Source organism: Chelonoidis abingdonii, chromosome 9, assembly GCF_003597395.2.
Source record: "Chelonoidis abingdonii isolate Lonesome George chromosome 9, CheloAbing_2.0, whole genome shotgun sequence".
In the NCBI taxonomy this organism is placed as follows: domain Eukaryota; kingdom Metazoa; phylum Chordata; order Testudines; family Testudinidae; genus Chelonoidis; species Chelonoidis abingdonii.
This window is the reverse complement of record NC_133777.1, coordinates 13,577,613-13,590,682: the sequence shown is the minus strand read 5'-3', so window position 1 is coordinate 13,590,682 and position 13,070 is coordinate 13,577,613. Positions and strand designations below refer to the sequence as shown.

General features: G+C 40.6%; 1 protein-coding gene across 1 annotated transcript in view; it reads left to right on the top strand.

Annotated features, from left to right (window-relative positions):
• Positions 1–2,829: 2,829 nt before the first annotated feature.
• The window catches only part of FAM20C (FAM20C golgi associated secretory pathway kinase), an 83,515-nt gene continuing 73,274 nt past the window's right edge, over positions 2,830–13,070 (top strand). The window contains exons 1-2 of the mRNA XM_032771007.2: positions 2,830–4,434; positions 6,847–7,025. Coding sequence (XP_032626898.1) covers positions 3,878–4,434; positions 6,847–7,025 — 736 coding nt within the window. The 5' untranslated portion in view covers positions 2,830–3,877. The remainder of the gene's footprint in view (positions 4,435–6,846; positions 7,026–13,070) is intronic.

Here is a 13,070-nt window from a genome sequence, read left to right as displayed (position 1 = left end):
TCTCACATAAACCATTACAGAAATGAGGTCTGTAACTGAGTGACTCAGCAAAGAAAGGTGAGGAAAAAATTAAAACAACTCTCTTTTATTAATGACTCCAGGGAACTTTGGCTCTGGCAAGATTAGACTGAAATCAAGGAGTGCTGGAGACCTCAGTATTCATTTTAAAAATTGAGTCTAGCCCTTTCTCTTTGATGTGGATTGAACCTCAAAATGGCAACGGATCACTTGAAAATCTTGTCCATTGAAGAGCAAAATACCCATGAAGGGGGATGCTGACCCTTCTAAGGTCCATGCGAAAGGGGAGCCCAATGAGGCTTCTATGGCCTATAGGGCACTGGTGCCTTGATTAGCATTCTAATGCCTCAAAGAGTCCTGTGGCACCTTAAAGACTAAAAGGTGTATTGGAGCATAAGCTCTTGTGGGTGAATACCCATTTTATCTGACAAAGTGGGTATTCAAGAAGTGGGTATTCAGCCACAAAAGCTTATGCTCCAGTACATCTGTTAGTCTTTAAGGTGCCACAGGACTTTTTGTTGCTTTTTACAGATCCAGACTAACACGGCTACCCCTCTCATTCTAATGCCTGTGGGCTACGGAGGTTGGAGATGTCAGGGTGCTGAAGAATCTGTTACAGTTCATGGTGGAACGAAGGGAGGAAGGGAATCATCACTCCCCACCACCCTCTGCATGGTTACACTTACAAGAAACACAACCCTTTGAAAATATGGATATTCATATTTAGAGCTCGAGACAGCTCAGTTACCCTAACTCTCCTGCCATCTTCCCCCGGACCACTTTAGTTATGCATGGGCTACAAATCACCATTTGCCCATTTCGAAACATGATTTTCCATGATGATCTCAGAGTGGTAGACTCCACAGCCATGTTTAAAAATATCGTGGAAGGACTGTGAGCCAGCTGTGCTTGGCTGGTGGGGAGGTGAAGAGCAGCCTAAGGGAAGGTGTGGGGAGCAGAGCCAGTGGAACTATGACTAAGCAGATCTAAAAGCAAATTCTTGGAGCTATGCTCTGGTAGGTTTAAGTACTATTTCTCCCATTTGATGGATGGCTAAATGAAGCATTTAGAGGTGTACATGCTTTGCTCAACATCTCTAACAAATCAGTTGCAGAGTTCAGGAAATCCAATTCTCAGTGAGAATTTTGCCAGAATAAAGACAGCAGGATGTGCTCCAGAATGTATATCCTGTTCGTATTGTGCTTGCAGTGTCAAAAAAAACAACAACATACTTCTTTACAAATTGATAATGCCCAATTCCCAGCATGAGCTCAATAAGCTTTACTTCAATAAGTTTTACTGTAAGACTTATCTGCCCTTGCCCGCATTTGATAGAAATTTGGTGGCCTATCTACCAAAGATTATGCTCCATACTCCACACACAGAGTGCGAAATTGTCAAGGTACAGATTGCTATATGGCAGCACGCCATTAAAAAAATGTTCAGTGCAAACAATGGTTCCAGTTCTGCAAGGCAGTCCCCGTGGATGGACCACTGCACCCACCCCAAGCTCCACTGAAGTCAGTAAGGTTTTACAGGAGCACAAAGGCACACCTGCATTGAACAGCTTGCAGGAGCAGGGCCTTGCACTTTTCAGAGTCAGTTACTGTTCTCCAGTGCGGCGATGTTATAAGAGCAGAGATATATGTTTAATCCAAGCACAAGGCACGGTAATATATCTTGATGGCTTAACCATCTGATAATGAAGGTTCAGAGTCTGATGCATTTGTAGCACACATTACATGTCAAAACAAGTCAATAGATACAGCTTTTATGTGTTCCTGTGTAAAGATAGCAAGTAGTGGATATGACTGTTTTAGCTTATTACTGTTATTCATTATTTTTCAGTATGACAAGGAGCCTTCAGCCAGTATCAAGGCCCTATGGTGCAACATCAGTAAGAGACAGCCCCTGCCCCAAAGACAAGACAAATGGAGTATGATTATCCCCACTTTACTGATGGAGAACCGAGGCAAAAAGAGATTAAACACCCAGATCCGCCAAGGTATTTAAGCTAACTCCTAATTTCAATGCAGCTAAGTGCCTAAATGCCTTGGGGGAATCTGGGCCACAGTGACTTGTCCAAGGACATGCATGAAATCTGTGGCAGAGCCATGAGCTGAAACCAAATCTTCCGAGTCTCAATCCTATCCTTCCCCTCTAATTTACCTTATTAGAAACTCTTGGTCAGTTTTCAGAATCTCTCCTGGATGGAGGACAATACTGGTAACCTAATCGCCTTTTCCATTAAGCTATGTTGTAAGCGTGTGCAGCGAATGTAGCCAGAGGGATGGATTCTTATACTGCAGCACCTTTAAAGATTGCTACAGCCCAGAGGATCCAGATTCAAAATAAAGATTATTCATCTGTTTCTTAGGAGGAACAGAAGCAGAGCTTTACATTTTGACCTTGTTATAGAAGGGAGAGGAGGGAGGAGAGGGAAAGAAGCAGATTTGCTTGAGAAAATGCTCTCTCCCCTCCAGACAATGACATAGCAGAATTCATGTTGCTGAGTCTAGGCAGCCAGACTATACTAATACTTTGCAATGCTATTAGCACAGATTCCCCCTCTCTCCCCACAAAAAACCTTTGAGAAGCAGAGGCCCTCTCCTTGCCCCAGTTGGAGCTGCAGTAGAAGGGGGGTGGGAGGGGAGGGAAGAAAGAAAAGCTTGTGGTTGAGGCTTTCCTGTTACTATCACTGTAACGTTCATTTAGCCAATCTCTTGACTATGACGTCTGGATTCATGGCATGCTCATAATATTTAACACACCCACTGAGGGCTGGAGCTGCAGCGCTCTGAGTCCAACCAGTCTAAAGCAGTCAGCGTAGCTGAAAGGGGTTTTCACTCTGCACCTGCCAAAGATCTCTCTCGCTTTCTCTCTAGTTGGCTTTATTTTCTCTCTCTCCCTCTGTTTCTCTCTCTTTCTCTCCCAAGGCAGATCTGTTTGACCCAGCAGAGATCAAAGACGGCACCTCCCTCGCTAGGAAGACCCGCTACTGATTTGTGCTAGTTTCTTTCCTCGAATCTCTCTCCTTTTTCGTGCCATATTTAAGCTCTACGTTGCAGTAGTGTCATCAGCCAGTTTTGCAACCAAAAAAAAAAAAAAAAAAAAAACCAACCAAAAAACAAAAAAACACGGAACCCCAGCTTGGATCCAGCAACTACCCTGATTTGATCCTAGTTGAACATTTCTCTCTCCCAAGAACTGGATGCGATGGATGAAGAATCTGGGAACTGTCTGAGAAAATCATTTTCCAGCCAATGTTTTTAAACAGTCTCGCGGAGGAGAGAGAGAGTGTGTGTGTGTCTCTGCTGCATCACTGGTCAATTTCAAAGGATGGGAGGAAGCGTTTCCAGCACCTCTAAATATTATGGATGATTTTTGCTTCTCCTGAAAGCCTTTTATTTTTAATAGGTGTTATTCTTATTATACCCCCCCGTCTTTTTTTTTCTTACCCAATCAGAGTTCAGATGTTGGTGTCTCTTCAATAATCCCTTTTCTTTACCGTTGTGATCCCTGTAGTAATAAAAAAAAGAAGAAGAAAAGATAAGAAAAAGTGGACAGATGGGTGTATAAATTGAACTGCTGTTGGCTTTTGTTTTTCCCACTGATGTTTAAAGACTTGCTTTTGTTTTTTGTTGTTTTTTTTTGCTCAGTACTTGATGAGACTCAGTCGCGAGGACCGACTGCTTTTAGAATATTTATTTCGAACAGCCGATGGAGATAAACTTTCTACACTTGGTTGTTTGCAGCTGTTCTCTCCCCGCTCAGAAACAAACAAGCTTTTTCTGTGAAGGAGCTCCTTTAAATATTTAAATCACCCCCCCTTATCATTTTCCTAGGAGGACCCTGAACCATGAAGATGATTTTAGTCCGAAAATTCCGGGTGCTGATCCTGATGGTGTTTCTGGTCGCCTGCACGATGCACATCATGATTGATCTGTTACCAAAGCTGGAGAAGCGAGCTGCGAGCACCCAGGGCAAGACAGACTGCTCCTGTTCTCACACCCCGAGCGAGGAGGCTCAGGGCTGGGGGAAGCAGAGGACGAAGGGCGGCTCGGAACCGGGCTGGCCTAACAAGCACACGCTGCGGATCCTGCAGGATTTCAGCAGCGACCCCAGCTCCAACCTCACCTCCCACTCGCTGGAGAAGCTCGCCGGGACCTCGGAGAAAGCCGAAGCTTTTAAGAGGCGGGAACAAAATGGCATAAGCCGGGATCTGGGGCATAAGCCGCTCATCCAAGATGGGAGCCTAGACGCCCAGCCGGTGGGGAAGGGGTACCCCAAACTCGCGGCTCTCTTCGAGCAGCCCCTCTACACAATCGCCACCCCGGAGCTGGCCGAGGAGGATGTCTTGTTTAACGTCAATAGCGACATCCGATTTAACCCGAAAGCGGCCGAGAACCAGGACTGGTGAGTAGAGCGGAGCTGGAAGAGTGACCAGATGTCCCGATTTGATAGGGACAGTCCTGATTTTTGGGGGCTTCTTCTTATATAGGCTCCTATTACCCCCCACCCCGGTCCTGATTTTTCACATTTGCTATCTGGTCACCCTAGGGCTGTGGGGACTCCACGCTGTGGGTCCCTAGCGGGCTGTCATTGAAAGCAAAGGGGATTTAAAGCCATCTGCTTCACTGGGCGCAGGATCAGGCCCCGAGGCTAGGCACAGCAAGGCTAAAGTCTCAGCCTTGTCTGCAGCGCTGCAGAGCATGGTTTCTCCCCAGCAGCAGAGTAGCTGGGTTGTGTTCATGTGGCATTACCCTGAGACTGGGGATGGTATGATCCTGCCATGGGCTGGGGAGAGGTAACTTCTCACTTTGCTCAGAGTAAAGCCACTGATGCAACAGCCACTGGTGTGGCAAGTGGATCTAGGCTCTTCCTTTCAATTACAATATCTTAAAAATATATTGTTTGTGTGAAGGAAACAGGCTGCTTCTTGCACATAGGGTTTGAAATGGCAATGCAGTTCACTTACATTCCAGTGTCAAAAAGCTCTGCCTGGATGCAAAATTATAAGTGACAAAAGCAGCTGCTGTACAGTACCTGATGTGTATGTTAAGACTACTGAGTACTTTTTAAAAAACAATAGACCGCATTTATTACATATAATTTAAGATGCACTATTGTTCTTATTAAAACCCTGAGGAGGTTAGAAATAGCATTATAAGTAGAAAATGGAGACTATTTGCAGTGTTATGTTGTAGGTTTTGAAATATTTCAAAGCCAGTAGCTGGAAATAAAATTCATATTTGTTTTGTGTCTGTAAAGAAATATAGGTTCTAACGGGTCATTTACAAGATGAAATGAAAGCTTCAGTGATATAATTCAGGTGTCACAAATGGGATAAGAAAATAATATGTTTAAAGTGGGCTGGTTGTTTTCCCCCAAAACTAACAAAATAAAGAACGCAAGACAGAGCAGTAAAATATTAACTTCTCTCCGAAGCAGAAAGGTTGACTTCAAAGGTCATAAAACTGTCCACAGTATACAGATATAAATGGGATTTCAACCTTCAGGATCTGACTTGTGACACAACATTTTCTGCTCTGAATTATTTTTTGACATTCTAAAGCCCAGTGCTTCTGTCTTTAACTTTTAATGCATTTGGTTTCATCTATAAATTCTCTGCCCCACTGATATATAAGAAATGCTTAGAAACTTGAGTGGCTGAAAAATCAAAAGGCATGTCTCTAATACAACAACACCCTCTTTCAAACACAGTGACTCTGTAATGTTTAAACAGCTTTATTGTGCCATGCAAAAGTTCTGACAAGCAGGGGAGAAACCAGCCTGGAATTTAATCTTTAACAATATAGTGTAAATGTTTTCATTTTCAACCTCAAGTTTATATGAATTGTAGAGGCCCTCAATGTATCATAATTAAAATCAAACTTAAAGCGCACTAGCTTAGAAAACTTCCAATTTCTCTGGAAAATCTCTGTCACCAGCATATGACAATAATGTATGGAGATGGCTAAAGGTATAGTTGACCCCTTCAGTCAAGACATGTGATAGCAATGTGATCTCCAATATAACTGCTGCTCTGCTTGTTCTTCCTCCCAAAGTTTAAATAATTAAAAACAAATTTAGCAGTTAACATTAATTCATAACATTCTTTGCTATGACAATAGCTTAAAGCTAAGCAAGCTTTCTTGCAGACATGGGAAATAGAATTTCCATCTAGGAAGTAGTCAAAAGTCCTTTCACTTCCTTTGATACCCTTAGAATAATAAGATCAAAAAAGGAATATGAAGTATGATATCTGAATGTAACAACACAATTATCAAATCATTTCAGGACATGTTCATTGTTCGATAAAGATTTGGGATAACGTTTATGTTTTTGTCCCAAACTTGTTCAAGTTGTTTTCAAACAACTCTACAATAAATAAAAACAATACTGGGTTGTTTTTTTTTAACATTGTACTCTGGATTAAAAACTAAAATATACTGCATCTACCTCGAATTCAACCAAGACTTTTTTGGAGTTTTAGAGCAGTGCAATATAACACCAAGTCTGAGCTAACGTCTATTGGAGTCAATGGGAGCTTTGCCACTGACTTTAATGGCCTTTGGATTAAGCACTAATAATTTAGGTCACAACTCTGCTCTCATTGAGGTCAATGGCAAAGCTCCCAGTGGCTTCACTGGAAGTGGAAGCAGGCCCTTAATCCACATCAGGGACAAATTGAAGCCTTTCTCCCACATCTATGTTGTTTGTTTTCACATCATTGCATCGTGAAGCCCTCTTTTAAGTTGCTTTGTGGAGAACGGGCAGATAAAAAATTATAATACTTCTCTCTCTCTCTTTTTTTTTTTGTGATAGGCAAAATGAAGGTAACGAAGATGAAGAATTTTTATCAACTGCAGAAACATCTGTAGATTCCTACCCAAACTGGTTAAAATTCCACATTGGTATTAATCGATATGAGTTGTATTCCAGACACAATCCTGCAGTTGAGGCTTTGCTACAGGACCTGGTCTCCCAGAAGATAACCAGTGTTGGTAGGTTCAGATACATATATTTGTTTTATGACTATTTACTTATTCAAGACCTCATTGCTGTTTTAATATTAATGAGTATTTTCCATTACTTATACTTGATGTTCCTAAAACATTGCTTCCTGACTACATCAGTCTGCACTTATTTTCCTTGTTAAATATAAAAGAGGCTTCATAAAGATATCTTGCCAGTTCTGTGTTGCATGAATATTTGAGAACCCATTTGTATTGACATGGATGTTAGCAAGATTCTAGCTGCAAAACATGTTAAGACCAGATTCATCCCTGAGGTAAACCTATTGACTTCTGAGGTAGTTACAACACGGTTGAATATTGCTCATTAAACTGTAAAAAAACAAGTTGAATTTTTCAAAAGTCTGATTTTGTTTATTTGAATTTTCTCAACAAAGAGTTTGGTGTTTAAAAAAAATCCTGAAGGGGTGAGGGGAGTGGGATGAAGAGCAACATTGTCACCTGCAGAAGGTGTTTAAAGAATGAAGCAACACAGTGCAGTGTCTCTATAGCTCTTGCCAATCTGTATTGTGCTCCAGTACTGCTATAGCTTTAAGGCCTGGAGCTGCAGTGTTTGTACATCCAAATCTACACTGATTTCAAAAGACAGTGAAACAAGCATCAGGGTAGCAGAATGGGGTCCATAGTTCAACCCTGTTCTGTTTATAAACCCATGATTGCGATGATACTATGTTGACCATTCGGTACATTTAATGGTCTGGAACACATGGAAATATTTGCTATGGGGTTGATTAGTGATAGGTTTAGGTGCTCTTGAATATGGCTTTATAGTTACCAACAAAAGAAAACAAAACAGGGTCCTGACATTCTAAACCAGTTAATGTAATTTTATTCTGGTGGTTGATAATTGTCCAGTTGTTTTAGACACATAAAAAATTAGGCAATTTCTATTAAACACCAGCTTCCTAAATACTCTTCACCTTTTCACAATGATGAAATAGTAGAAGCTCTACAAAACTGCTGATAATCTGTATTTCCACTGCCGGATTAGGTCACTGGGCTTTGACCCTGCAATCTTATTCAGTAAAAACTTCCATTGGCTTTAATGGGAATTTTGCCCCAGTAAATCAGCATCACTGGGCCTAGTGGTTACATTTTCCATCCTGTGAACCATAGTTTTCTCTGAACAGTACTAGGATTAAGTGGGATTCTTGATCAGAAAGGAGGGATCGATTTAGTCAGTCAAGACAGCAGGAGCCAGGATTTGGGGAGTGCTATGTGGATGAAATTCAACTTTATGCAGAGAGACACTCCAAAGCTTTACGTGGAACCTAAATCATGCTTAGGCCTTGTGCTCTGCTTGGAGGGGAATTTCACCCAAAGAGAGCAATTTTCAAACCATGTTGCCTTAACATGATGTCCAGACCAATGTCCAGATCAATGTCCTTAACATGATGTCCAGATCAATGCCTTAACATGATGTCCAGACCAATGTCCAGATCAAATTGACTGTAAGGTGCATAAATAAATGCCATTTGTATGAGCCTGTGTGCTGGTTTTCTGCCCCACCTCTGGATTGAGATGCTTTATTAAGGAGCCCAGGTTTGAGAATCGTACCATATATATTCCATCTTTAGATAACACCTAACATAGTGGAAATAGCAGTCACTCTCTTTAGATAATACCGAATGCTTTTCATCTTCCTGCAGTCTAGGACTCGGGATAACAAGGATAATTTACAATGGAACATGTTCTAGGTGATTTTCACTGCCTTGTCTTTGTGGGGAACGACAATCCCCTTTCCTGACCCACTCACCCAGTCAGGAATTATGTACAGAATATTCATCTTGCAATTGGATTGGGGAGTAGGACAGCTCCTTACTATGCTGATTTTAAAGGCACTCCTCACTTATCCTCAGGAGATGGAAAAGAAAGAGATATAAGCTGGGTCCCTTCCTATCCCTCCCACACCCTGGAGAGTGGTGGTATCACTTCCGTGATCTATCACCTTGCACAGCTTCAGGGCAACAATTTTGCTTAACCCCAGGTCCTTTAAGACTTTGTATCTGAAACGCTTGACCAGCCATGTTTTGATTTGCTGTAAGAGCACCATGCATCTCTCAAAATGCATTTGGACTAAAGTGGCCACTGCTGAATATACTGCACTGCTGAATAGTGTAGCTTCACAATTCACTGAACTATATATTTTTCTTCGAGATCTAAATATAGTATCTGTTGCTTATGCAGAGGAAAACCATGGTTTGCAGCAGGCTCAGACTGACCATAATGTAATGTTTATCAAATAGACAATGTAATAAAATCTTTCTCAGTTTGTCATGGAGAGTGTGTTGGCTAGTGATTGAAGGAGGGGAATGAGAATCAGAAATATTAGAGTTTACTTCTGTCTCAGCCACTGACTTGCTCTGTACGCTTGGGCATGTTGCTTAATATCTCTCTGCCTCAGTTACCTATCAGCAAAATTATTATAAAAATTATGAGTGAAAAATCCCAGCCCCAGTGAAGCCAATAGAAATTTTGCCATTGACTTCATTGGGGTCTTGATTTCACTTTATATGTCTTACAGATGTCGTGTAAGGCTTTAATTAACTAAAGCTTTGCTAGGGCTTTGAGATCCTCTGGGGAAAAGTGCTACAGATGCACAAAACCATATTTGTTATATTATGTATTGCATATGGGATATTCTGTTATATGCTTGTACAGTGTTTTGCACAATGAGCTTGGGGACTCAAGATGTTGCTGCAATAAAATACTAAATATGAATAATTTACACCAAGGATGCCTTGCAATTCGGATATACAAAAATACTAAACAATGCATCTCATTAGACAATGTTCCTTAACCAAAGAAGTGCAGATTCTGTCTGAAAAAATAGGTAAAGATCAGTTCCTAGAAATGAACTCAGGCTAGCCCTTTAAAGTGAGCTTATAAAAATCAAGGGGTCCAATCCTAGCTACAGTTGGAGGGTTGCCTGCACCAAGATGGTAGGATCCGGCCCAAACCATTGGCAACCAAGCCATGTTTGTTCCTCTGGTAACAGGGTTATAGCAAGGTTTGAAGAAAGAAAGAACCTTATTTTATATTATTAATATTTGTAGAGTGGAGTATGTTTTGTTTTACGCTGCAAATTCTTAGGGCTATTATTATTATATTGACACCTGCCCACTTTTCACTTTTTGTGCATAGACACAATAAGGACTTGAAAGCTTTTGAATGGATGAATAAAGTCTGACATGTATTATCAAAGGACACATGAATGATCACTGCATTGTTTCACATGATTCTGCACATTTACCAAGTTAATTTGCATGGTTCCTTTGGTGGTTTGGTTTTGAAAGGCAGCTGTGAAGATGACTACCAGGTTAAAAGTGTAAAACAAATTGAAATCTTCATAGTGCCTGAGAATCATCATTTTCTTTTGACATTCTGTGCAATTAAATATGTAGAATCCTAGAAGTTCAATGGAAAAGACCTATTAGCTTATCCAATCCTTTTAGTGTAAGGAATCTTGTCTACAGCAGGTTTTCTAATATTTTGATATGTTATATATAGGTTTTAATAGGCTTATATGGTTTTGATATGCAGGCTTTGATACTGTTTGCAACCTGAACTGTAGCTAAACTGCCTCCTTAGCCAAGTCAGATGTATCTGCTTAATTTTATTATTAATTGGGAAGTGTCATGTCCAAATAGACAGCTCTAGATCAATCAAAACTGCTTGCAAGATTCTGTAACCCATCCAGTTACCTTAAAATGAAAATGGTGAGAGAAGCAATTACTGCTTAGTTCACAAGAGCAGAAAGCATCAAGGTGACATTTCCTGGAGGTTAAAGTTTAAATGGAACAAATCCATTGATGATGCCACTATGGAAAATTGAATATGAACATTACATCTAGTTCCCACAGTGACACCCAGAGGTGGCCTTGAAAAGGACAGGGTTAAGAATAGCTTTCAGCCAAGTATATATTCAAAGTCTTGCCTATCAGTATATGTTGGCTATTTATTCTGTTCAGTGAAAAGGGCCTGATCCTGTTCTCATGTAATCCAAAGCAAAACTTCTGATGACTTAAAAGGGAGCAGGACTGGAGCTTAAACATTAATATTTTCTGTTGAATATTGAAACCCAATTTTCAGAAAAGGTGGATGCACATATGCATGCAGAACGGCACACCTGCTTTGCTTTGAGAATTGCCATAACATCCTGTACAAATTACTGTAATTAGCCATTCTCCTGCACATTTATGCATGTGCATAATCACAGCAGCAGCACGAGCAATTCAACTAGAAGCCTTATATGGCACAGAGCAGTTAGATGCATCCGTTCAGTAATTGTGGGCATGTTCCTTCTCCCATTAAAGTTAACAGGAGTTTTGCCATTGGTTTGCATGTCAGCAAAACAGGCTTCTGTGTGTTGTTTTTTTTTTAATTTCCTGGTTGAAAGGCCGTGGGAACATTACCTGATTCGGTTCGTTTCTAAAGCCTATGATGCATTCAATTTGTGCAGGCAATAATTAGAAAGCTAGAGCACAAAATTACTGATGTGGTAGATAAATGGTACAATTAACGAAGGTAGACATTGGCTAAACAGCAAAATAAAAGACAGTGCTATGAATACTGAACCTAGATCCTGGCTCTCAGTAAAATGATAAATATCTTGTCAAAAGGCAAGGAAAGAATCTGTGAAAAACATGATGAAATGTAGCACCACTGATTTACTTTATAAGAAAACAATGAATCTGCCAAGAATCAGCAGATTGATTAAATTTACAGGCCTGAATGGAGCTGCGGGGGAGACTTAAAATGTACACCAAAGACTTTGAATGTTTTAACAGATATCTCCACCTTTTAAAACTGCTTTTATCATCTTGAAGGCCTTTAAAAACAAGTCAGCAGCAGTGGCTAAGCAAGAACAAGTGATTGAGGCTTGAATTTGTTTTGAAATTTGTTCCTTATTACAGTTTGTGTGGAAACAAGCATCTAGATCAGGGGTTGGCAACTTTTCAGAAGTGGCAAGCTGAGTCTTCATTTATTCACTCTAATTTAAGGTTTTGCGTGCTGGTAATACATTTTAATGTTTTTGGAAGGTCTCTTTCTATAAGTCATAATATATAACTAAACTAGTATTGTATGTAAAGTAAATAAGGTTTTTAAAATGTTTAAGAAGCTTCATTTAAAATTAAATTAAAATGCAGAGCCCACCAGATCAGTGGCCAGGACCCGGGCAGTGTGAGTGCCACTGAAAATCAGCTCACGTGCTGCCTTTGGCACGTGTGCCATAGGTTGCCTACCCCTGATCTAGGTTGTGCAGACTATTATCTGCCAGTGAGGTCAAGGTGTTGATGTTAAACTTAGGTCTGATTTACAAAGTTGGAATCTGATATTATCACACCGCAAGTTTTAGTTCAGTCCCACCTCTCTCATATATCAGCAGCATAAGTACATGGGATATTGTATGTCAGACACTGTCAAAAGACAGGAAGTTCAGACTTAATGCTAGCACTCTGTCCTTTATCTCTTCCTGATGGTGTTGCAAAAGACTATGGGGAATATCTTAATTTGATATTCAGGGCCCTACCACTCCATTGTTAATAAAAGTGATTATTATTATTTATAACAACACCAATAGAGCACACTTTACAAAGACAAGTACCCTTACAGAAGAGCTTACAATCTAAATGTATTGGGAGGATGAGGGCTGGGTTGCAACAACATCCAGGAAATGACATACTAGGTCACACCAGGGGTTCATCCAGTCCAACGTCCTGTCTCGGACAACAGTCAGTACAAGATGCATTAGAGGATGGTGCAAGAAACCACATATGGACAGCTATAAAAACATGACTGAGTGATCATGGTGCCATACATCTCATAAGTTCCATAGAGGGTGTCAAGGTTTTTCCCCCACTTTGAACTTTAGGGTTCAAGAAGTGGGGACCTGCATGATCACTTTTAAGCTTAATTACTAGCTTAAATTTGGTACGCTGCCACCAGCCAGAAGTCTGTGTCTGGCACACTTCTGTTCTCTCAAAATCTTCCCTGGGAAACCCAAGACCCAAA